We start from the raw sequence: 25,216 nt of genomic DNA, 5'->3' as shown, positions 1-25,216 counted from the left end.
TCTATATACTTTGCTTACATGGCTAGGTCTCACTTAGCGCTTAGTCTGTGCTGGACCGTTATATATTAAAATGTTGGATATCCACTCTCATGCTCCCAGCCTCACAAAACAGTATAAAGAATGTCAGATTCACGCTACTAAACTCATAACCAAGTTACTGGGTGATCATGGCCTAGTTGCCTAACCTTATGCCATCTCCAGGGCCCAATCAGTTCAAAAAGGGGGATAATACTGTTTGAGGGGGTTTCATGTAAAATGCTGGAAATGAAAAGTGGTGCAGACATGCTAAATACTATAAACTTGCATTATTATTACTACCCATTTATTTAAAGGGGCACTGTAGAGAGATTATATGATTTATCTTCAAACTCTGAAGTGAATTAAGCAAACCCCTTCCAAGGCACTCAGTGCAGAATAAGAGTGGCTACATGGGGACCTAGTAAGGAATAGCTATTTCCCAATAGCTATTCTGGATTATTTCCCCATATAGACACACCCTACAACGTCTAACTTTTTAGAAGACTCACCAATGGACTGGTGGCTCATGGCTAAGTGAAAGCCAAACTTAGGCCTTGAACATCTTGACTGTTTCTTTAAAAAGAGAAAACAAGATTCCCAAATGTGATGCCAAGATACATTGTGCTGCCATGCAGGGACTGTGAGATAAGGATAAACCTCGTTATTCCCAAACTCCTAGCATGTTCAAGCAGAGAGCAGCACAAGCTCTCCTCTTCCAACCCCTCTCTAGAAATCACTGCTTTTGTAAGCCTTTCCAGTGCACCTACTAGTTGTTCCTTCACCTGCACCACTATCTTGTTTGGCACAAACATACAATTTAGACTAGGGCGATTTTCAGGAGTGCTGAGTGCCTGTAGCTCCAGCTGAGCTCAATGGATGCTGCAGGTGTTCAGTACCTCTGGAAAATGAGGCATTAAGAGTGGGATCCACAATGGGACTTAGGTATTGCAACTCGGAGCAGTGAAAACGTTTGGAATGGGGGGACCGGACCCAGGGTCTCCCACCTCCTCAGAGGGTGCCCTAACCGCTGGGTATAGAGTCATTCTCACAGTCTCTCTCTGGATCAATGACTATTTAAATATTTCACCACAGTGGAAGAGTCACTGAGCCAGAGACAAAGGGAGAATGACTCTGTAGTCCAGTGGTTAGAGCACCCATGCGGGAGACTCCAGTCCCCTTGCTCCAATCACACGCTTTCACTATTGATTCACAGTGGAACAGCTTCAACAGGAGAGAACCTCACATCAAAATATCCCATTTGCTCGGCTGTTAGAGCACTCTTCTGAGAGGTGGGAATTTAACCTGGGTCTCCCACATCCCAGATGAGTATGACTCTTATTGTAATGGCTAGATCAAAGTGCTGCGTACCAGCACCTCCGCAGGGTGGAGTTTGAATGGGACTGATCTGGTAGGTGGCCTCTGAGTACTCCTACCACATCAGACCCTGCATGCACATGGCAGAATGTCTATCTTCCTCCAGCTTGTGAATTGTTCTGCGGCTTATGCAGGAGAGAAGCATCCAGCTATCAAGCAGCAGGCAGCAGTGTGCATGCCCAGGGCAGGAACATAGGTACCCGGGGAACTTTTGCCTGAAAATTTAAGTGCTGAGTTCAAATACTTACAGGGTTCAGCAGGAGTTTTGCAGATTGACGAGGAGCCACAACTCTGATTGAGGTGCCTAAGTATGGGGTTTAGACACCTATGTACCTTTAATGTATCTGGGCCTAGAGTAAATAAGCATAGGAACCTTGTTCACCCAGGAATTTGTGAAGCACTGTGCTCTCTTATGCTGCTCTCTGAACAGAAACATGGGTGGAGATGGTTGGTGCATGGCCTCATTGCCTCTCTGATCTCCAGTCTACCCAAAATGCCACAGCTAAAATCAGCTGCTTCTCTTTGCCTCCTTCACTAATGTCCTCTCCTCTTCAGCCTCATATTTACTGCCTTGATTCTCCACTACCTCACCCCATATACAGTTCCACCCTTCACCCGAGTGGGAACACTACCAGGCTAACTGCATATTCTATGCCCACTTTGCACAGGTGAAAACAATCACACACAATGCAAGGCAATGGAGAGGAAGGCTTTATTGCATCAGGTTTAAAGCTCCCCCCTGCCTTCTCACCAGTCCTTGTCTTCACCTACTGCATACACCCTAAGCCCTCCTCTCCTGAATCTTTACTTCCACTCTTCTCTGACCCAGAGCTCCATCTTCTCATTCTTCCAGTAGCTCCTTAAAACCCATTTGGCTCGTACCTGCTCCATTTTATGTGCCTCTTCCTTTGTTCACATCTGCCCCCACAATTGTATTTCAGAACAAGGATCACAAGCTACCTAAGTGTCTGTAAAGAGCCATGTCCAACTAGAACACTCTGAGTAATAAATGACCAGTTTTGTGTGCACCAAAGTGTGTTTATGGGAGTATGTATATGATACAAAGGTGTGTGTTTGTGCACTTGCGTATGTACTAATGTGACCAAAAGTGAACAAGTAAATCTGTTTGTGCAGATTTGTTTATATAAGTGGCACATGCTTATTAATAAATTCAGTGGCTCTGATACTTAATCTGTTCCTGAAGTTATTCTAGTCCTCCTCCTGGCTTCACTAATGACTGTAGGGGAAATCACTTGTGATGCAATAAAGAATGGATTCTGTTTTCAGGTGGGGAATAAACAGCAGGAGCAGATGGATTCAAGAAACAAAGAGCCCATTTTCATGCAAATATTCTTAGCAATTAAAAACTAAGGAAAGAGACGAAAAGAAAATGATGTCATTGTCTCCAAACAAAACGGTGTTCAAAGTTCTGCATGAAGTGCCGATGGTTCTTTGCCAGGAGAGAAGCTATTCATCTTCTTTGGAGAACAAGGACATACAAAATAATTAATTAACAGAGGAAATGCTACCTGGCTGCAGAGACAGTTTCTTCTGTAATTACGGCAATTTCCCAAACTTGTGTTGTGTTGAATTAGAAATATTTAACTAAGTGTTTCTCCCTCAGCAGAGTTCATGTCACGCCTGCCAGAGTCAGCCCTACTCAGAGGAACTAATGAATTGTTTGTATCTCTTTTGTTGCTGAAAATGCAAGGAGGAAGCTGATGTGGGTTTGTAAAAAATAGCCTTTTCTCTCTATCAGTAGTGTACCAGCTCATTTGGGCCTGGTCAGATGCCCTCTGCCTCTCCAGTGTGCCCTCAAGGCCAATCCCACCCCCTTTTTATCTACAGGGAAGCAGTATGGTGGACAGAGCACAGGAGACCTGAGTTCTGGCTCTGCCCTGGCCTTGCTGTGAGAACTCGGGCAAGCCCCCTCACCCCTTTATATGTGAGTCGGTTAGAACAGGGCTTTGCACAACACTGGCATCTACAGCTGAAAAGCCTTTTATAAAGGGCTGGGAAGTGCTATTATTAACATAGGGGCACTTGAGAGAGCAGAAGAATCTTGCATAAGCAAAGCACTATTGGCCTGACTTGGAGAGAGGATGGCTTTCGTGTACACAGTATATGGTACCATTAGTGTCATTTAGTTACCAATATGATATACACAGCTTAAAATAGATCTGGAAAACATTGCAGAGAAGGACATACGGGAGTATCCATGAGCCTGTTCTCTGTGCTACAATAAAAGTACTGGGCTGGCAGGAGAGCAGCTCTGGTGTGTCAATTACAGCACCTACAAGTCTGGGCTGAAAGTACATCTAATACATGGGTGTGGCATTTGATCCCTATCTGAAAGATGTCTCTTTGGAGGGAGGGCTGCATTCTGGCCCCACTCCTCCAAACTAGAGCCTACCAGTACAAGAATGGGTGTAGTTGCCTGCTCAGAGCTAGCCCCTCACACTGCACAAGAGTAGGGAGGTGTCTGGTCCCAGGAGGCTGGCAGAGCAAAATTACAATGTCTCAAGGAGGAGGGTACGTGATACTATAGTACCTTGATCAGAGCACTGCCAGGAGAGAAGACAAGGAATAGAAAAAGGCAACACCATTGTTTAACTCATCTCTCTCACTTATTGGAGTGGCTTTAGTTACAATTCTCTTACCAGTGCAGTGTCCAGCCACCTGCATGCTGGCAAAGCCATCACGCAGCTTCTCCTGTAGGCTGACAGCGGTTGATCCTTTCTTGCAGACCTTGCCCTCGCTGCTCTGAAGGACTGCACCGAGACTGATCCAATAGAGGAACTCCTGCACTAAGCTCCTTGGGAAAAATATGGCTATTACAGTGGAGGGCAGCTGCACCTTTGTTCCCCTCAGTGGGCCAGCAAGAGCACCACTCAGGCTTCCACCTTCACAGCCACGGCCTTCTCACTGGGGTATTTCCCGGCTGCACAGTTCCCTGCCTTCACTGTGTTATTCCCAGCTGAGACAGGCTGCCCAAGCACACCTGCTTGCTTTCTCTTCAGAGACGCTTAAACAGGTACAGTTACAAGATACCATGCGGCACTTTCCATGCAAGCCTACTGTATTCTTAAAGTAAAAGCACTACAGAGAAAAAACACACTAAATACAATAGAAGAATCTACATGCATGCTAATAAGCTTATGAGAGTTCACCCCAAACCCAACCTGGATACTGGCAGAAACACGCCTTAAATCATCACCCAAGGGGATTCCTTGTACACCTCTACCCCGATATAATGTGGTCCGATAGAACGCGAATTCGGCTATAACGCGGTAAAGCAGCACTCCGGGGGACGGGGCTGCTTTACCTCGTTATATCCGAATTCGTGTTACCGCAAGTGGTTCCTCTGCGCCCGCCCATTACTTGCTGTGGCCCTCCCCGGGGCCCCCCGCCGCCCCAGCTCACCTCCACTCCGCCTCATCCCCTGAGTGTGCCGCTGCTCCGCTTCTCCCCCCACCCCTCCAGGCTTGCCAGGCCAAATGGCTGGGGTGGGGGGGGAGAGAACCTGAAAAGGGGGGGGGGGGGGGAGAAGAGAAAGAAGCAGAGCGGCGGCGGTGCGCTCAGGGGAGGAGATGGAGGCGAGCTGGGGCGGGGAGCGGTTCCTCTCCCTACAGTCTTACCTATAATGCAGTCTCACCTATAACACGGTGAGATTTTTTTGGCTCCTGAGGACCGCGTTATATCGGGCTAGAAGTATAGTTACAAGTTCATCACAGCTTCAGCTCAGAACAAGCACCCAGCCTTATGGGGCTTCAATAGGCCCATTCCTGCCAACCCTTCCCAAAGGATTGGAGCCCTCTGTGGCTCACTGATCCTGTCCCTTTGCTGGATCAGGAAGAAGGCTCTGAGGCAGTTTTAAAAAATCCTTTCGTCTGCTGGTCCCTGGGAAATCCAGTGTGAACTAGTCTATGTGACAGGTTTCAGAGTGGTAGCCATGTTAGTCTGTATCAGCAAAATTAACAAGACTGTGTGGCACCTTCGAGACTAACAAATTTATTTGGGCATAAGCTTTCATGAGCTAAAACCCACATCATTGGATGCATGGAATGAAAAATACAGTAAGAAGAATATATATTGTAACACACACACACACATATATATACATACATATACATACATATACATATACATATACATACACATACATATACATATATATATATGTGTGTGTGTGTGTGTGTCTATGTGAGCCTCTCCAAAGGGTGACTTCAAAGGGCTGGTAACAAGAAAGTACAGTAGCATCCCCCTCCTTCTGGAGAAGACATACAATTCCACAATAACATATGCACAAGTTCATGCTGAATACAATGGCCCTCCAAAGGTATTAAACCTAATTCAACAGGGTATAACTTTATTTAATTAAGTTCATCCAGGATTTTGCAGGAAATTGTCATTCTCCCTGTCTCTGTACCCATGCAAGTCCTGTGCTCCCAGCCAGGACTTGATGATCAGATGCTTGCCCACCAGCATGCCAATCCACTTTCAAGAGGCACTTTTAAAGTCAGCAGTGCTTAGACCAGGTCATTCAAAACTCTGCATATGGACAGTGTGAGGTGTGACATGTGTATGCATCAGAGAGGTGTGCATTTCATCCCATACCAAACCCCAGCCTAGCAAGGGTGTGGTTTTTTTGGCACCTACAGAAGGTTAGAGCAGTCCAAGGGCCATCATTCACCAGTGATTCTAGCTCTGCACCTGCCAGGGAGATTCTTTACACCACAGCTGCTTTGCAACCACTTGGTGCCAGCAGAGCTGCAGTAAAGTTGATGCAATCCAATCATGATGTCCCTGCAGGTGGGTAATGTGCTGCCCTCTAGTGACTAATGTCAGGAATGCTCCTTAGCATATGGACCTTATTCTTAGTTACACTTGTGTACATCACACATAGCTGCTGTGCAGTCAGCATAGAGAGTGGTGCAAAGCTAACATGGGAGAAGGTCAGGGCTGTCCCATCTGCCCTACAGAGGATAAGCCTTCACCATAGTTCAACTAAACAAAAAGTTCTCCTGCACCTGGAACAGATGCACATTTATGAACTCTATAGCCATGCCACACCCATAGCATCCCACTGGCAATCAAAGATTGTACAAAGGGGGCAGAGCCAGGTGAACGCTGGAAGAGAGGTTTTCCAGAGCTCTCGGTCAGGGCTGCGTTTGCCCAGCCATTTAGGTACCATCTTTGGCTCCAGCCAGCAAGTGAATGTGGATGCTAGGGACACAGCTTGTGCGTTAGAGCCAGAAGAAACAGCAGGAACAGAGCTACATGAACCAGGAAGCTTGAAACACTACAGTGCCACAACCCAGCTGTTCCTCCCTGCACCTCAGTGTGTGGATCTGAGGTATTCTGATGTGTCTGTTGGCTTCAGAAAGGTCACACTGGAAATGTTATTGGATAGAAGTGATAGGATACGCGGACCTCTTTTCAGCCTGGAGAGGGACTGTTGTTGGAATTGAGTAGCAGGGGATCCGGAATGATTCACAAAATCAGGAGCTCCTGTACCTGCATAAAGATGTGCACCTTCTAGGCGATGGACACTGGAAAGTACAAATTTAAAAGATATGAGGAAAAAAAGAGTCTAGTCTACAGGACCAGGACAGTGATGGTGTTAGTTTCTAGGATTATAAAAGACAAAGTAACATCAATCATGCTGAAAGGGATGCACCTGACATTTCAATAAGTGGAGGTTGTAAGGAAACCTAATTAAAAAAATAATAATTTTGGCTTCTATTTAGGTTTCCCTTCTCTGAATTAAAGGCAGCAAATGGTACTGGTGACTATGTATGTATACCCATAAGCATGCAAAAACCAATTACCCTTCCTTCTTTGGGAAGGGAGAGATGGGGCTAGAGAAGACTTACTCTCTTTAAAAAGGATCTCTTGTAGAGAGGAACACAAGCAACTTGAACTACAAGACCTTAAAACTACATTGTGATTGGAAACAACTCAGTGCCTAACTATAAATGTTAGGAATTGTGCAGTACTACGGAAAAGCTTTGCTTATTTCAATAGTGCAAGAGAAGCTGTATTTAGTTCAAGATTTTGGGTAGCAGAGGGAACCAGGATGAAGAAAAGAAGGTTTAAAGATTTATCTTTACGAAGCAGACAAATTGATTAGAAAGGAATTTTATTTTACCGCTTCTGAGGGGAGGGGAAAAAAAAAAAAAACCAAGTTACAAATCTTTTTCGGATTTCAAGGATATGAGTCTTCCACTGTCTAGTTCCGTTTTTCTCAGTAATAGCCAAGGCCCAACATTCTCCCTCCCTCCTACCCTCCCTCTCTCTCTCAAAAAAAAAAAAACACCCAACCCCACACTCAAATAGCCTCCCTGAGCCCCCTCTCCCCACTAATCTTTCTGCCTGAAGGGGACTGGGTAGAACTCTTCTGGAACCCAGAAATGCCAGAGTTGATCAATCCAAGACCAAGCATCTGCCATTCCAGGCCTCTGCTCCCATAGGCTCAAGGAATACAAATTAAATACAGTACAGAGAAGCAATAGGAACCCAGTTCGCCCTCGCTTGAGGCATGCAGTGGCCTGCAATTATCACAAATGACTAGATACATCTGAATGTACTATTACCTTGATTTTAGTAAGGCTTTTGATAACTGTCTCGCATGTCTTTCTCATAAACTAGATAGAGCTACTATAAGGTGGGTGCATAAAAGGTTGAAAGTAGTTATCGGTGGTTCATAGTCAAGCTGAAAGGGCATATCGAGTGGGGTCCCGCAGGGATAAGTTCTAGGTCCAGCTCTATTCAATATCTTCATCCATGATTTAGATAATGGCATAGAGAGTACACTTATAAAGTCTCTGGACGATACCAAACTGGGAGGGGTTGCAAGTGCTTTGGAGGATAGGATTAAAATTCAAAATGATCTGGACAAACTGGAGAAATGGTCTGAAGAACAGATGAAATTCAAGAAGGACAAATGCAAAATACTCCACTTAAGAAGGAACAGTCAGTTGCACATATACAAAATGGGAAATGACTGTCTAGGAAGGAGTACTGCAGAAAGAGATCTGGGGGTCATAGTGGAGCACAAGCTAAATGTGTGTGAACAGTAACAATGTTGCACGCACACACACACACAAAAAAAAAAGCAAACATCATCCTGGGATGTATTATCAGGAGTGTTGTAAGCAAGACACGAGAAGTAATTCTGCCACTCTACTCTGTGCTGATTAGGCCTCAACTGGAGTACTGCATCCAATTCTGGGCACCACATTTCAGGAAAGAGGTGGACAAATGGGAGAAAGTCCAAAGGAGAGCTACAAAAAGGATAAAAGGTCTAGAAAACCTATGAGGGAATACTGAAAAAAAATTAGGTTTGTTTAGTCTGGAGAAGAGAAAACGGAGGGGGGACATAACAGTTTTCAAAGTAAATAAAGGGTTGTTACAAGAGGAGGGACAAAAATTGTTCTCTAACCTCTGAGGATAGCACAAGAAGCAGTGGGCTTAAATTGCAGCAAGGGCAGTTTATGTTGGACATTAGGAAAAACTTCCTAGCTGTCAGGATAGTTAAGCGCTGGACTAAATTACCCAGGGAGGTTGCGGAATCTCCATCATTGGAGATTTTTAAGAGCAGATTAGACAAACACGTGTCAGGGATTGTCTTAGTCCTGCCTTGGGTGTAGGGGACTGAACTAGAAGACCTCTTGATGTCCTTTCCAGTCCTATGATTCTATTAGCGACCTGATTTGTCCAAGCAATTAAGTCAGGCATACGGTTACACAAACCGTACGGTAACCGTATGATAACTGTCCCAGCCAAGAACCACTTTACAACCAGAGATTGCTGAATGAATGCAAATTAATGCTCATTAAATCAAAAGAACATTGCAAGCAATGTCCAGATTTTATTTTCAGGCATGCAAATCTCTCCAGCATTGTGGTTGGAGAGCATCTACCCTTCTCTGCTTGTGAAAGATTTAAAGGACTGCCTAGGGCTAGGCCATCTATGCTGCTCAGGAACATTCCCTTTTTCTCCAGGAACGTTTGTTGTTTAAACAAACTCATTCCTCTCCTGCATGACAGAGGAAGAATGAGCTGAAGTCAGATATTTATTGCTCAAGTGACAGAAAAACCAGATCATTTATGAACTGTCAAAAAAAAAAAAAGCAGCTGTACATTAAGGTCTTCATTTCTTAAGGGCTATCAAGCCCCAAGTGGATATTTCTCAAGGTGACTCCAGGAGGCTGAGAGATAAACGGGCTGCATACGAACTTGCTATAGAACCTAGCCACAAAAGCAGCCAATTTACTCCAGCTGCATCACAGCAATAGATTCAGTATTGCTTTTACACCCATCTGTCTACATCCCCACAAGCAGATAATTCAGATTGGAGTGGAGTGTCAGCAGTGAGTGATATCATAGGAAGCTGCCCCTTTTCTTTCAGGCAGATGATCTACAGTACACAATCTGGAAGAGGAGAGGAAGGATTCTACAACAAGAATATACAGCTTCCTGCTGCCTCGTTACCACCTTAGGCCAACCTGTGCAACCAAAGTTAAGAGTTGCATAGACAATCGACTGCAGAGTGCGCACCACTGTGTAGTACGTGAAGTCAGTAGGAACAAATGGCATGACCCAGCTTTATTTCATCATAAGTTAACAAGCAGCTGTCTGCTTCCAAACAACTTTGTTGTATGCACAACCCCTGCTACCTGCCTAGTGGGGAGAATCAGATGAGGTCAGAGATACTATCCAATGACAGCAACAACCCGCAACTGGAAAAGGTTTTGCCGCAATCATAAGCCAAATAACTGAACTCTGCTAATACACTTCAGACACAGCAATGACAAGAGACAATGGTTCTGCAGTGCAGACTTTCCAGCCTTTATATCAGACACTTCAGCGCATTCCCTCCCTCCCATGAGCGTACTCACTGCCTTAATTAGAAGCATAAACCCTGGATCTGAAGTCATGAACTTTGTAACCAGATCCAAACTAAGAACCTCAGGCCCATCTCCAGTGTCAAAGTCTTCAATAGTTTTACTCCAGTGCCTTTGAATAGAGGGTTGGTCATAAGAGCACGCTTCGCTGCTTCACTTCATCAGGCCAGCCGGAGGCTCTCTCCTCTAAGGCATCATATTTGATGAATTTGCTCAGTTTCTAATAGATCACTAGTGACCAAGTTCACATTCTTTTGTGTTTAATCAGGAAATAGGGTCCTGCTGTCATGCACAAATCAGACAGTTGTATCAGTGCAACCGCAAGCAGGATTTTTATTGCGAGTAGGGGTACCCTTCCCTGACAAACAAACAAAAAATAGATACATGAATAGTACTGGCATCAGGATAAGCTGCTAAATCTTGTCCCCACTGCAGGTGCTGGAGTATGAGTGGCACCCAGTGGACATAGGAGGCATTTAATCTCTGGGCAAGATTATTTAGCTCTTAGAAATAAAAGCTTGGAAAGCAGAAATGAAATTGGAGTTTGGCACTACAAGTTTCCAATGTGTTTGGAGACATGTTTAGTTCAGGCTTTTTTGTGTATTACATAATAGGGCAAACGATCAAATATCATCAAGTCCCTCCCTATTAGTAAAGCTGTGTTCTACAATGTGCACTCTCCTTCTGCATACTTCCACAGGGAAGAATCAGTGCTGTGTCTGGAGGAGTCTTTTGCCAGTAACTGGCCCCACCAGATTCAAAGCCCCAGATGCAGACATTCCCAAAATTTGTAGCTTTGGTCCACCTTGGGGTACAACAACACTTGGAGCATCAGTTTCAGTAATAGGAAGTAATGGCATGAACAGGAGAACACTTCCAGAGACTGAAAATTCTTGTCTGAACATAATCTTTACCATCAGTTTATTTTAAGTAGCAAAAGAGAAAAGGAAGATGGTAGAAATGTGTAAGGTAAATGCATTCACATTTAGACCTGATGTTTGCCTTTTCTTCAGGGCAATAGTCTTTTGATTTTCCTTTCAGTACTCCATAGTCTGCAGTTAAAACCAGACTCAAATAGACAGAGAAAACATCTCTACCCCCAAATAACTCACTGCCAAAACACTGAAGGAGCTGAACAATAAGAGACGGGTAGGATTAGCTAAACCTTAGGACACCTATGGGCCTCTAATACACACAGGTGCTCTGAACTACAAATTCTCTCACCGACAGCTGAAGACATTAAAGATGGAAGAGTCATCAGATGATCCTCTGCCACTGTAGGATTATTCCCATCTGTGTTAGTGCTACATCCAGATAGGACTTTAGATGTCTCACACAATACAATCCCATAGCTTCAATTTTGTTATTGGAGGGAAGGGGGACCAAAAAAAAAACAACAAAAAACACAAAAAACAACAACAACAATAAAAACAGAAAAACCCTTGATGCCTAGTTATGTTCCTTGCACCATCAGCATCCTGAGCCATTCACCTCCCTCCTGCTGACACTAAGTACTTCCAGAAAGTCACACCACCCTTTAGTAATTGCCTGGCCATACATATTAGTTATTCTTGCCTCATCAGCACATCCAAATAATGAATAGCCAGTGTCTTCAGCTGAAGGGAATTGCACTCCTGGGGACAGCACTTCCAGGAATGATGGAGAGGAGCATGCCATCATCCAGGGAACTAACCTAATGCAGAGTCTGCAGCCTGGTCAGGGACCCATGGAATCATTACAGTTCATTTCTATAGTTCTACTCTGATTGGCTCTACCCAGTACAACAGCTGCTCATCATCTTTTGCTTTCACTCAGTTCAGCCAGAACCAATGTTAACATCACTGATTTCAGGAAAGCTGGTCAGCCCCAGAGACCCCATACCTTCAGGTAGACCGTGGACAATTTATGGCAAATTCGACATAGCTACAGATTATACAACATTGAATTGTGTGAAGTCACCCTCCCCCTAGAACATCCTGCTCACAGGAGAGCTCTACCTTTCTTCTCTGAGATCGGCAGCCTCATAGCTTGCTGTGTGGTACCTCTGTGGTCTTTCTTTGGAGCCGCCACACTAGTCTGATTCTGTCGTTGGCCCTGTTCAGCTCCTGGAAACCATGCAGGTCTCCAGTACGGCTGTATTCCAAGACTGCTGGCTGTAGAACTGTGATGGGAACACTGTAGTTCAGGTGAGGGTATGTAGCTCCTACACTGTTGTCCTTTGTGTTGCTAGCAACAATCCCTGTATGTGGGGGAAGAATAAAAAGGAGACAAAGAGTTTGTGAACTTTCTGGTAGCTTAAGAAGTTAAGCATTAAAAACATGTCTCCATACAATGGATAGATTGCAGGACCTAGATAGAAGCAGAACGTGTCCTTTGCATCAAGCACAGACAACCTTATTCCCCAAATCTGAGCCATCAGTGCAAAGAAAGAAAGGCCAGAGTAAGATTTCAAACTCCAAAATACAAAGAAGGATAAATAATAATGCTTAGCATTTAAATAGCTATTTACACCTGCACCATCTGAAAGAACGTTGCAAAGGTAGGTAGGTATTTTAACTTTGTTTTTTCAGATGGGGAAAACAGACAGATATTTAAGTTCCTTAGCATAAACATTTTAATCAATAGCAGAACTGAGGATAGAGCCCAGTTCGTATAAGTCCTAGTGTAGTGTCCTCATAAGAGAAGCTTGCCATTCTGAAGAGGACATAACTGAGGGAAAATAGTGTTCTGTTTTCTAGCTTCCAAAAGGGAATTGCTAACACAAAAAGGATACAAGTACTGAACCATGCCCTTGACAGAATACACACTTTCTACTGATAAAATAGTCATACTAAAGAATTAGGTATCCCACAGCAGCAACAATTTGCTATTGAGTTTTGTGGTTATAACAGTATACAGGGAAGGATCTCCTAGCTCCATCTCATTGGCCAGCACATGCCATCAGCACTTCAGACAGCCCTGCAAGACCCTTTCTGATGGGCTCTACACTGATTAAGAGTGATATATTAAAAAAATAAAAAATAAAAATAAATTTTATATATATATAAATAAATAAAATAAATAAATCCCCCCCCCCCCTCTTGTGGGGAGACTGACTGGCAATTTTAGGTCCCGTTCCAGCAAAGCACTTCAGTACTTGATGTAAGTAGTCCTACGCAACAGAAGTATTCAAATGCTTATAGTTGAGCACGTGCTTTGCTAGATTGCAACCTCGGGATGTGGAGGATGAGAGGAATAGTTACGTAGTCCAGCTCAGTGCAGGCAGGATCCATGCAATTCTTCCAGCACAACTCTACTAGCATTCCCCAGTCCTGGCTTGGAACTTCAGTAGCTAGTCCAGCCTTGGACAGTCCCCTGCCCCCACCAACTCTGAAAATGCAGTGAAAATGTCCTATGCAAGCTCTTTCATTAAAGGCTACCAAATGTATTGAACTGTATAATTTGAGATATGCACAGAGAGATAACAACAAGAGACCCCCAAAAATCTTTTTCCTGGTTACCAGACCCAGGATTTCAACTATGTTTCCAACAGAGTGTATTAACTTGCTTAGGCCCTTGATAAGAAAGGTTTCAGCTAGTCACAATGAAAGGGGAGTATCAAGTTCAAGTGACAAAGTATCATCTAGTGGGTAAAACAAGACTGGGAATCAGGAGCCCCAGATTCTATTCCTACCTCTGTTGAGTGTATGTGTGACCTACATGACAATCTGTATCTCAGTCTGCCCATTGGTAAGAAGGAAATAATCTCACATTAAATGTGCATTGTGAGGGTTAATTTTTGTGACACATTCTGAAATCCTAAAATGGAAAGCATTACAGAAGCTTTGAGTATCATCCCCTTGTCCTACCTTTTCTGTGATGGTGGCCATAATGTGTATAATCTTTGTAAAAGAAAAAAGCTCTCTCCTGAACGGGGAGGTCAGGGGAACAGAGAAAGCACCTAACAGCATCCAGCCGTGATGATTCATTACATGACTGGCCATTCCCCTCATTTGGGGTGGGGTGGGGTGAGGGGAAAGGAGATAAACTGAGATGAAGCATATTATTTACCAAGGAGCTTTCCACTGTTTGTAGAGAAGAGGGCCCCCCCACTCGAGCCACCATGAATCGCACAGGTTGACTGAAGCATCACTGGCTTGTCATCCACAGTGATCACAGCTGACAAGATTCCTGATGTGACTGATGGGCCGCAGCTCTGACCAAACACACCAAAGCCAACAACACTCACTTCTTCTCCTGCATGAAGGAGACAAACAGCAGCAAGAATCAGGTGGTTCATGGGAGGGGAGGTAAATAAAAAGGTGAATTCATGGAGTAAATAAGCAGCAGGAGTGGATGAACTCTTATACAATTGTTACATGTAATGGAAGAAGTCAGGAAAAAGAGAATGCAGAATATGATCTGGAAGTAGAATGTTTGTTGTCTAATGAGGTGTCAGCCACACTTGAAGAGTCACTGGTGAAAATTTTCGAGAGCACAAATGGCAATTAGGTGCTTAACTGCTATCTGTACCTTTGAAAATCTCCCCCACCAGCCACAGCAAGGACATCTGTAGTTCTTATTTTCTGTCCAGATTTGTAACTGTCCTAGATCCCGTTTTATTATTCTTCTGTTCATGTTTGTTTTCAGTTTATTCCAGATTGCTGCTCTAACATTATACTATCGATTGCTTCCAGTAGTATACAGCGCATCACCATGCTGTGGGCAAGACATGAAAGTTTTCACTGCCCTGCAGATGTAAAACTGATCCCTACCATAAACTATAAGACATGCGCTCTCCACAACTTCTATTGTTTACTGTCCTTCAGCCAGTTTTCAGGTCACGTGACAGCATACATATCCAAGCTAAAAGCAGATGCAAACATTTGATATGGTATCTTACCAGATCTTTAGTGAAGATCAAGTATGTCACATCTGTGTTCTCTTCCTCTGCTTTGCACTTTACAGGGCTTGAACCCAGTAACATGACGACTGCATGTGAGGATGCAGCACACTATGCTTAGTGATAGCACTCACAGTTTTGGACACCAGAAAGTGTTTTACTTGGAGGGAATGCTGTCCAGGCCACTAACTTTAAAACATAACCCCAGTCTTTTGATCTGTCACTTGACCAGCCAAAGAAGAGGGGACATTTGTTAAATGTCTTGCTTGCCACCTTGCAGGGTACCACCTCTTCCTACCATTGAATGAAGGTGTCAAGTGCAGCACTTCTCTTAGTACTGTAGTACAAGTCTTGGCCTTGGGTGCAACTGCAAGTCTTGGTCATGCAAATCCCTGTTCTAAAGGTAAGCATAACCAGACAGACAATCATAATCACACAGCTCTTTGAGCTTTCACTTCTCCAGATGAGGATTCAGGCCCTTGGAGTTTGAGTTACCAGTCAGACATCCAACCCATGACCATTGAAGCTACAAGCAGGACAGTAAATAGAAGAATAGTTACCTGCACCAAACTTGGTAGCTGAAACAGGTTTTGCAAAACAGAGTAAGCTTTCTTCTAGTTCTACCACTGCTATGTCATAGGGAGAATCATCATTTGTAGTAAACACCACTTTCCCTTTAAGGACACAGCCCCTAAGAGCAAGTACAAACAGAGTATCATTTTCAGATTTATACTGAGAAAGTTTTGGAAAGGAATACAGACTCCAAATATAGTAAGATGTTGTACATCAGATTCAGGCCTCCAAATTAACTGACTTCAGCCATTTTGTGGCAAAGTTCACTCGCAAGGAAGCAGGATTTAACTCTCCAACACTTATCAGTGTCACACAATCCCAAGAAATCCTCATATACCAATATGGTGCAGGTAAAACAAAGCTGGTCCAAGCAGATTAAATGCTCCATGTGACACATCCCATCACCTCAGCCAGGGCCGGCTTTAAGCCGATTCAGCTGAATTGGGCCCCGCGCCTAAGAGGGCCCCGCAGCTGTCCACTCCGCCCCCAGCTCACTTCCCCCTCCTCCCCTCCCCTGAATGCTCCGCCCCCTGTTCCTCCCCCTCCCCTGCTTCCGTGAAGCAGATGTTCGCGGGAAGTCTGAAAAGGGGCAGGCGGCGGCAGCACCAGGTAAGGGGGGGGGGGCGGCACGAGGAGGGCTCCTGGGAGGCGCAGCGCGGCCCAGTCCGCCCTGGCTGAGCGGCCCCGGCGGCTCTGGCTCCAGCCCGGCACGAGCCCCAGGACAGTGGCCCCAGTTCCGGCCGAGCACCCCCGGCCCCGGACACCTCTGGCTCAGGCCCTGGCGGCTCTGGCTCAGGCCCCGGGGCGCCGGCCCCGGCCCCAGCCAAGCGGTGCCGGCCGAGCACCCCCGGCCCGGCTCGGGCCCCACGGCTCCGGCCCCGGCCAAGCACCCCCGGCCTGGCCCCGGCGGCTCCAGCCCGGACCAAAACCCCGCGACCCCAGCCCGAGCGGGGCCCGGCAAGCCCCGCCCCCAGGAATCGGGCCCTGCTCTTGCTAAGGCCGGCCCTGACCTCAGCAATCCATGTGGTCCCCTACTTGTCCCAGTACCACATCCTGCAGGGCCCGACTGTCTCCTGCCCAGTGCCCTCAGTTCTGAGCTGAGCTTCAGATTCTTTTACTGCTGCTGCCTCAGCTCCTCTTTAGAAGTGCTGAGGCAGTCCCCTGTATCCCTTGCACCGGTTATCAGGTGGGACACAATGGCATTAGGTTGCACTGAAAATAGTAAAGCTCTTTTGAAGGCAACAGGGAAGGGATCATTTTAAACCACCTGACAAAGCGTCCTTAGATCCAGCAACCTAGAATGTCACTTACCCGAGACTGCACCCCAGATGCATGAAGAAACATTTAGAACAGAAAGCAGGGGAAGGAATGCATCACTCAACCGGATAAGACATAAAATTCAACTTAAGAGTCACACTAGCAGAGAGTCTGCCTTTTTCGATTAGAAAAATAAGACACAAAAAAGGGATATTAAGAATGCCATCTGCAACAGGTATGACCACGAGATAGGGACCTGGTCAGAGAACGGAAACTCTTCAGAGTGAGCCTCTGATCTTGGACTGACTCCCAGTCAGACACGTGTTAATAGTCCAAGCAGCGATCACTATTACTGACATACTGATTACAACAGGAGCATGATTCAGAACAAAGCCTAAAATGTTGCATGCAAGTCTATCAGAAGAGTCACTTTTGTACAGACATTCTAAATAACTCACCTTCTCTACCACAGGGGGTTCGCAGAAGCTCTCTTGTAGTTTTGAGGATTGCAGCCTCATTCTTCCCTACATCTGAGTTTGATTCCCCTCCCACCCTCCAGTTGCACCTCTAGGCGTTTTCCCTACAGGCTATCTATGCTACTCCCAAGTTGGGTGTTGGAGGTACTAGAGAGGGACAGGAGATGCTTAGAGCCCTGCAAATCTGTGGCTATCCACAAACATGGTCCGCAGATGAGATGTGGATACAAATTTTGTATCTGCACAGGGTTCTAGAGATGCTCACTCTTTCAGTAGCAATCTGCCTGGGGCCCATGAATAAGGTATTAGCTGGGAGTCTTCAAATTTGAACCTTCTCACTGCTGCAGTACCAAAGTGAACTTCATAACATAAATGATAACTTCCTCTTAATCCAAAGTGCTTTTAGTTAAAGAGCTTTGGCAACAAGTTGTTTACAGAATACTGAAATTTCTCCAGGTTAATACATGGCTTGTTTGGTTAGTTGATAGCATACTGTGCAAGTTGTCTTGCATGCTTCTCTGAAATTTGTGATTTGCACTGCTTGCTATACAGTGTAATTGTTTTAAGTGTAAAGCCAAGTAGATTTTTGAATATAGTATCCCTTCACACATTAGGCTAAAATATGTGATCAGGTGAGAACCATATTGATAAACACCAGGGACAGACTGACAGTAATTTTAATTCATAGAACATATTTGACCTCTGGAAGAATGTATAAAAGAGATGCAGAGAATAGTGATACAAGTGTTTGATACCTTATCAAATGCAGAGGTTGCCAAGCTAAGTTGCAACAGCCTCATCAGCAAAGTGCAGAGGCCTCAGACGACCATCACATCTGGTCAAAGGGCAGTCGTGAGTGATGCGTGATATTCTCTGTCTTTGGCACATCCAAAATGTGGGATCTCTCATTAGCCCCAGGTTTGAAGGCTGGCTGCACAATGACCCTGGCCCATACTGTATATGTTCAGAAAGTGCCATGAATAGCATGGCAACTCAATGCTGGGTATACGCGTGGTTGGGTCAGTTAGTGTTTGATATGGAACACGCTGGCCATTTCACGCCTATTATCCAGAACTGCCAGGTCGCTCAAATATTTGGATGGCAGTGTTTGTTAGGAGATGCAGAAGAGTTTTATTAGAAACTTCAAAGCGGTCATTTAAGGAAGAGGCTATAGGCTGCAGTGTATGGCACGTTGCAGATTACTGCATTACCACGTCAATTGCATTGTCCTACTTACTTACTATTAAACAAAGATAAACAAAAACAAGAATCAAGACTTACTTTTCAGGGCTGTGCTGTACCCTTACACAGACACCCGAGGCTTCATTCACCACATGTCGACAGGTCAACACTAGCCTTGAACTGACCACCACTCCAGATCCCCAGACTTGACCACATTCCACCAACACCACTGCAGACAGGAGATGCTGTGCAGGCCCAGGGCTAACTGCCATCTTCCCAACAGGCTTAGCAACCAATTGCACAGGAGGCCACCAGGTTTTCATAGAACTTCCAGACCCAACCAAGGCACTCCTGACATTCTCCAGGATATGGCCAATTGAACAAACCAACGTCAATCCAACCCACTCATTGGCCTTCCAACAAAGTGGAGCCACAATTATTCCAACTAGGTTAAAACCATCTTCAGAGAACACAAAGACCCCTCCTCCTTCGGTGCCAGGCAAGCAACGAGCATCAGTCAGAATAAGGACATTGCCTTCTCCAGCTAGGTTACTCACTATCCCTTTACTAAGAGTGTTAATGAAAATGTCTGGGCAAAATGAACCAAAAGGGGAACCACAGGCAAACAGCATGTCACCTTTCCTCAATGACTCAGCCAGCACACAGCTTACTTGAGCTATACCAGGTGAGTTGAGGTCTGGGATTTCCAGCAAGGCAAACCAATGCAGATAGTGCAAATCATCCAAGAGTGCCCCATGCTCCTGCTCATCTTCACTCCTACAGAAATGCCACTGCTCAGCACGGGTGAAGACTTTGGAGAAGGTGTTCTGGAACTCTGGGCAGGGCACCATCATAAGGAGCTTGGCCTCGTGCTGCCTGAGGGTGCCAGGAGATCCCTGTTGGTTTGAAAGGGGATTGAACCCCAGAGCCGGGCTGCAGGCCCCCAAATCTTTGCCCAACACACCCTTACCATTCCCTTTGCTTCTACTTTCTGCAGCGCAGAGAACCTGGATCTGAATATCTGGGGAGAAGCTGTTTGCCAGCAGGACGCTGCACTGGGACCATATGCCCTGGTCTGCTGCTATCACCTCCTCCAAGAGGAAAGGACAGAAGATGGCTCCATGGCAGACCACAATCCCTGGACTCTGGCTCAAAATGACCCCACTACAGCTCCAGGATCCCTGGGCTGGGGTCCCCACGGAATTCCCACATGCACTGGAAGCACTAATGACACAGCAAGCCCTGTCCCCAGACAGCAGCATCATCTCAGTCTCGGGCTTGGACACGGAAGCTGCTTGCAAGGACTAGACCACTCCCCCCACCGGACAGGTGTAAGGTAGAGATGGCAGGAGCAGCAGCAGCCTCCCCTGCAGAGGCGCGGCTGGCGTGTGCGTGGGACAGGGCGCTGGGGAGGTCACCGGCCAGCAATAGCGCCCGCTACGAGCAGAGATGGGCCCGCCGGAGGGGCGGCGTGGGGGCTACACAGAAGCGACAGCCCCGCCTACATGGGCAGAGGAACTAGATGCGCCACAGCGGGGGCACTGCGGGAGCAGGTACCAGAGCCCGGGCCGCACGCCCCGGGGGCTCCCGCAGGGCAGGCTGGCTGCAGCCCTAGCCAGTCACCTCCCGCGAAAAGGGGAATTATCCCCAGCCCGCCCCCTACGCGGCCCCAGCACTGAAGCGCCCACCCTCCAGACCCGCAGAGCGAGCGTTCCAGCTTTATTAGCTCCGCCCTCTACTCACGTGAGCCCCAAGGGTTTCATTTTATTGGCCGCCCTGTCCACGAGCGAGCGGGGATTGGTCGGCGTGACTCAGGCTCCTACGCTGCGGGTGGCTGCCCCAGGCCTAACTCTGCACTGGGCCCGGTCGCAGTTGCGGGCCCTGCGTGGGGCGGGGCGAGTGTCCGCGGCAGGCCATGCCTGTCGGCGCGCTGCCTGCTGGGAGCCGGCACAGCCATTCGCCTGCTGCTCCCCGCATTGCAACGTGGCACCTCGCTCCGCCTCCGCGGGGCGCCATCCCGGCTCCAGCGTGGCGCGGGCGGCGGCGCTGAGCTGTGCGGACCTCAGGCCACGGGTAGCTGGGGGGGCGCGAATTGCCGGGGAAGGGCGAGATACGCGTGATGCAAGGAGAGGCTGGCTCCCGTGCCGTGTACCAGCCTGCAGGGGGCCAGGGCCAAGCTTTTGAGCTTCACAACACTCCGAAGAACTCTGTGACGGTGGAAAGCTTGTGTCTTCCACCAGCAGAACTTGGTCCAATAAAATTCTACCTCGCACTCCTTGGGTCTGTGGGTGTTCTTGTGATCCACATACACATCCCACCCATGCCAAAATCTTAGCAAGATTCTGACCTCAGTAATCTCCTGTGCCCTTGAGTTCCTTTTGCCAGCTTTATTTTCCCCACCTTTTGTGTTTATTGGTTGGTGCCTTGTTTTTGCATAATGAGAGGCTTTCCTGAGGGTAAAATTACCTTTTTTTAAAAGCTGCTGAAAATATTTCCTTCTTGAAGGTATACCAGATGGATTGACTCCTAACATATGGAGTAAGGATAAAGACCCTGATCCTGCAAAACTTAAGGGAAAGAAGTTAAGAGAGTAGGTCAGCAGACTGATATTTTGTGACCTTTAAATAATCAATGTTTTGCATGTTATACTGAGTGGGCAAGTCAGTATTCCACGCTGGTCCTAGGGCCTGCCAGGGATATTAGTTGGCAGCTCCTTCATGGAGCCATGAGCATAGGTGTGTACTTGCTTAGCACAGTCCACCCCTCTCCCCAACACCTGTCCCATCTCCAGCGTGAGGGAGACCCTGGTGGCACATATCTACCTCCAGTGAACCAGATTGCAGCCCCTTTTCTCTCATTCGGTTCTGGCTGCACTTTTCCTCATACTTTTATTTATGCACACCCCAGTTGTAGCCCCATGAAGTCATGAGACCTCCTTGTCAGCCTCCTGCTAGCGCTGACCAAGGTGGCCATCTATTCCACCAGGAGGAGGATGCTGGATGGCAAGGTGCTCAGTGACCGTGGGGCCTATTTCTGCTCCTCTCTTCATTCGCATATCTGGGCAGAGTTGCTTTGGGCTACCTCCACTGGCCCTGTAGGCACCTTTGAGGAGCAGTGGGTGCTGTCCAGGGTTCTCTGCTAGGTGTCCCCATCTGGATCCTCTATTTTGAACTTTTGACCATCACTCCTGATCCACTTTGTCATTAAGTTGCTCCCAACCTTGCTTGAGCCCTGGGTTCAGTAGCTCCTCCCCTTAGGCTGAGGGAGAGCCCCCCCCCCCCCCCAATAGGTACACCTAACTTCAGCTGCCTCCTCACAAACAACTTGAAACATTTACTAAACACCCTAGTAACCAGAGGATTAAACTGATGGGTCCCTCCTCCAGAGGTAACACTCAAGTGGAATAATCAAGCCCCTGACCCACAAAAAAAACTACTACAAGCAGTAGCTGAATAATGATTATTGATGGGGGGGAGAGGGAAATTAATGCAGTCTCAGTTACTGAAGAATGTTGATATTGCTAGAATCGTGGAGGAGCATCGAATAAATACTTACTGGTCACATTCTTTCAGCAAGTGATATTATTTCCCTCTTTTCTATCCCAATAAAGAGCTCTGCTCCTACCTTGGCACATGAAACCCAGTGAACATGTTTCTCTAGCTATTCTTAGCATATGTCATATAGTATTTCAAGGGCTAAAATTAGAGTTCTAGTCTAAAAATATACCAGACTACAGCATTTTAAAAGGCTTTAAGATGCTTGCAATTGAGAGTCTATTTGAGGCAGTCACATTGTTTGCCATTACAAAGGCTTCCCTGCACTGAATTTGTGTGTGTGTGCATGCAGCTACACCACTGTAAGTCTCTGTGTAAACACAGAACCAGTCTGACTTGACTAGCCTTCAAACCAGGTAATCTGCACCAGTGTAAGTAATTTTATACCAGTGCAATGGGTGTAGGCTAGGGGTTTTCACTAGTGAGGTGGATGAAAAATAGCATAGACAGGCCCCAAGCATTAATTCCCACTACTCCAGAAGAGCTTGCTTTTTATCATATTACTGTAGGATTCTTGCCCACTGTTGCCTCTTCTAAAAGTTCGAATAAATGTTAGGGAAATGTTAGTACATGACACTTGTAGTAGGGAAGCCTTTTGTAAGATCTTGAGCTGAGAAACCTTTAAAAGTCTCAGCATAGACTAAAGCATACGGTTATTGCTATCTCCAGAGCAAGACCACCAGACATTTTCAATCCAGTAGAGAACACAGAGGCAGAGTTCTTACTACTCTGCCAGTTTTTCCCAGTACAATACAATCCACAAGCTTCCTTTTGTAATCACCATCTTGCCAAGCCTCCCTTGAGAAGCCACAGTGTAACAGAGCTCTTGCTTAGCCAGGAGTCAGCTTGCAACCTGAGCTTATAGATGAAACCAGGATGGGAACAAATCAGACCCAAATCTCTTGAACATGTCACTAGATAACTACATTTTCTGTTTATTTCATTTTAAAATGCCTTGAGAACATTAGTTGGAACATATTACTTGATCAGGATTAAAAACCTGGAATATTTTAATGTTTCAGTGATAGAGAAAAAAATCTAGAAGACACCAAGACTTAAAGTCTTAAGGGAAGGACAGTAAGTTAGAAGGAATGCACATTGCCTATCTTCTGGGTAGAGCACTAAGTGAAGGGAGAGCCGTAAAATAATGAGAATCCGTTCATTTTCTTCCTCTTCACCAATAATTTGCCAGACCATAAATTCTGCTTATGGAAGGCTAAACTAGATAGACAAAGATTTTGTTGTTTACAAAAAAGACATTCAAATGTATTTATAGAGGTCTACATACATTTGAGGGATGTAAACCCCCACATGAAAAGAATTTGCATAAGAGGAATAGAAGCAGGAGAAATAAAGTCAAGAAAATCTCTCTTGCAATTAATCTCAAAGGAAGTGGAAGCCCATTTAAAAGTAGATGACCAAATACTGAACAACCTGTACTATCAAGAAGACGGAGTAGGAGCAGTAGTTGATATTTTCCATACCTGATTCTCTTATTTACATTGCTTTCATTTTACATTGGTGAAGTCTCACTAAGTCAGGGGATTCTTTTAATATATTTAAAACCAGGAAGCTGGTGAATTTTACTGCTCATGAAAGTGACAGACTAATACCACAGAGTCATGTACAATACAGACAGGTACTATATAAGCTACCAACACAGATCTGGTATTGCACCACAATTCAATCACACAAAGTATTTGTTAGTCCAATCGTGACCATTTATGTACCTTTGAATCACTTCACTAGCCTATGCTTTCTCCAACCCATCCTCTTCCCCATTCTTTGTTTTCATTTCACTTTCTAAGCTTCATTCTTAAGAGGTCCTTTTGTCTCACACTCATCTTTGTGCCTTTTCGAACCATGGCCACACTTCAAGCATCCTTCCAGTGGAGAATGCATCTTCTCCTATAAGATCTTTACAAAGCCATCATAACTGACCTCCCAATAGCACTGTTCCCAGCCGGGTTTGAACGATTACCTAATTTGTCTTGAGCTAAAATGTAAGCTCCAACATCCTCATTTGCATTCTGTTGCATCTGAAGAAGTGGGTTTTTTACCCACAAAAGCTTATGCCCAAATAAATCTGTTAGTCTTTAAGGTGCCACCGGACTCCTTGTTGATTCTGTAAAGTGTTATTTACATCTGACATCCTTTAATGATTTGAGCCTAGATATTCGCATCTGATTTTCTCACCTTTGGACTGGCAAGAGCCTTGTGCACTAGGATTCCCATTCCCTAATGTGACTTTCACATCTGTTTATCAAAGTCTTCAGTTTTTCCATTCTCCACATTCCCACAGTTTTATAATCCCACATGCAGTCTTCCTCACCATTTATATAGAGAATGCCAGAACCCAATCATCCAGTTTGGACTTTTTTTAAATTAAAAAAACTTTAATAAAATGCTCTGGATACAGATGAACTTCCTTTGCAAAAATATGCATGATTTCACTTTTCCAGGAATAAGAGTAAGTGCTTTGCTAAAAGACTGAAGAATTATCTAGATACACTAACACTATCTGTACCCAAATTTCTGAAATATATATTAAACTTTACAGCAATACATTTCAGGGAACAATATTTATCTACAGATGCACAGAACAGATGAGTGTTATTCACTATTGTTCCCTTTCTCCAGTGGAGGGCACACCACTTTCACAGAAGGCTTTGCTATGTTAGGGTACTAACTTTCTAAATAGTTTCTAAACACTAAGAATAGAACGGCAGCACACAGTTACAGATAATCAAAGTTGCCAGATCTTCTGTTGCTCAGTAGGAACTAGCCTAAAATCAACCACTCTTATTCATGAGCCAAGTATAGGTTGACCCTAGATTATAATGGTAACACTGCAGTGTTTTTGACTGAGCAACAAAATCAGCAGTCTTCAGCTGGTTAGTGGAATCACTGTAGTGAAGGCCAGGTTCGTGACAGTGTCTTCTCACCAAATTAATGAACACTCCAAACTTGATGCTAGTTTCTGAACAAGATT

At 45.5% G+C, this 25,216-nt stretch overlaps 1 protein-coding gene across 4 annotated transcripts in view; it reads right to left on the bottom strand.

Annotated features, from left to right (window-relative positions):
- Positions 1–20,409, bottom strand: part of TYSND1 (trypsin like peroxisomal matrix peptidase 1) — a 32,964-nt gene extending 12,555 nt beyond the window's left edge. For 2 of the 4 annotated variants that reach the window (XM_065551972.1, XM_042856874.2), the window contains exons 1-4: positions 18,770–20,407; positions 15,743–15,873; positions 14,351–14,536; positions 12,298–12,539 (exon numbers count right to left, since the gene is read on the bottom strand). In XM_065551972.1, coding sequence (XP_065408044.1) covers positions 12,322–12,539; positions 14,351–14,536; positions 15,743–15,873; positions 18,770–19,935 — 1,701 coding nt within the window. In that variant the 5' untranslated portion in view covers positions 19,936–20,407 and the 3' untranslated portion in view covers positions 12,298–12,321. Of the gene's footprint in view, positions 1–12,297; positions 12,540–14,350; positions 14,537–15,742; positions 15,874–18,769 lie in introns of all 4 variants that reach the window. The other 2 variants (XM_005281849.5, XM_065551973.1) reach the window with 2 other exon arrangements.
- Between the last annotated feature and the right edge of the window lie 4,807 nt (positions 20,410–25,216).

The sequence above is a fragment of the Chrysemys picta genome, chromosome 7 (genome assembly GCF_011386835.1).
Source record: "Chrysemys picta bellii isolate R12L10 chromosome 7, ASM1138683v2, whole genome shotgun sequence".
In the NCBI taxonomy this organism is placed as follows: domain Eukaryota; kingdom Metazoa; phylum Chordata; order Testudines; family Emydidae; genus Chrysemys; species Chrysemys picta.
Note: the sequence above shows the minus strand (reverse complement) of the source record. Positions and strands in the feature narration are given on the sequence as shown.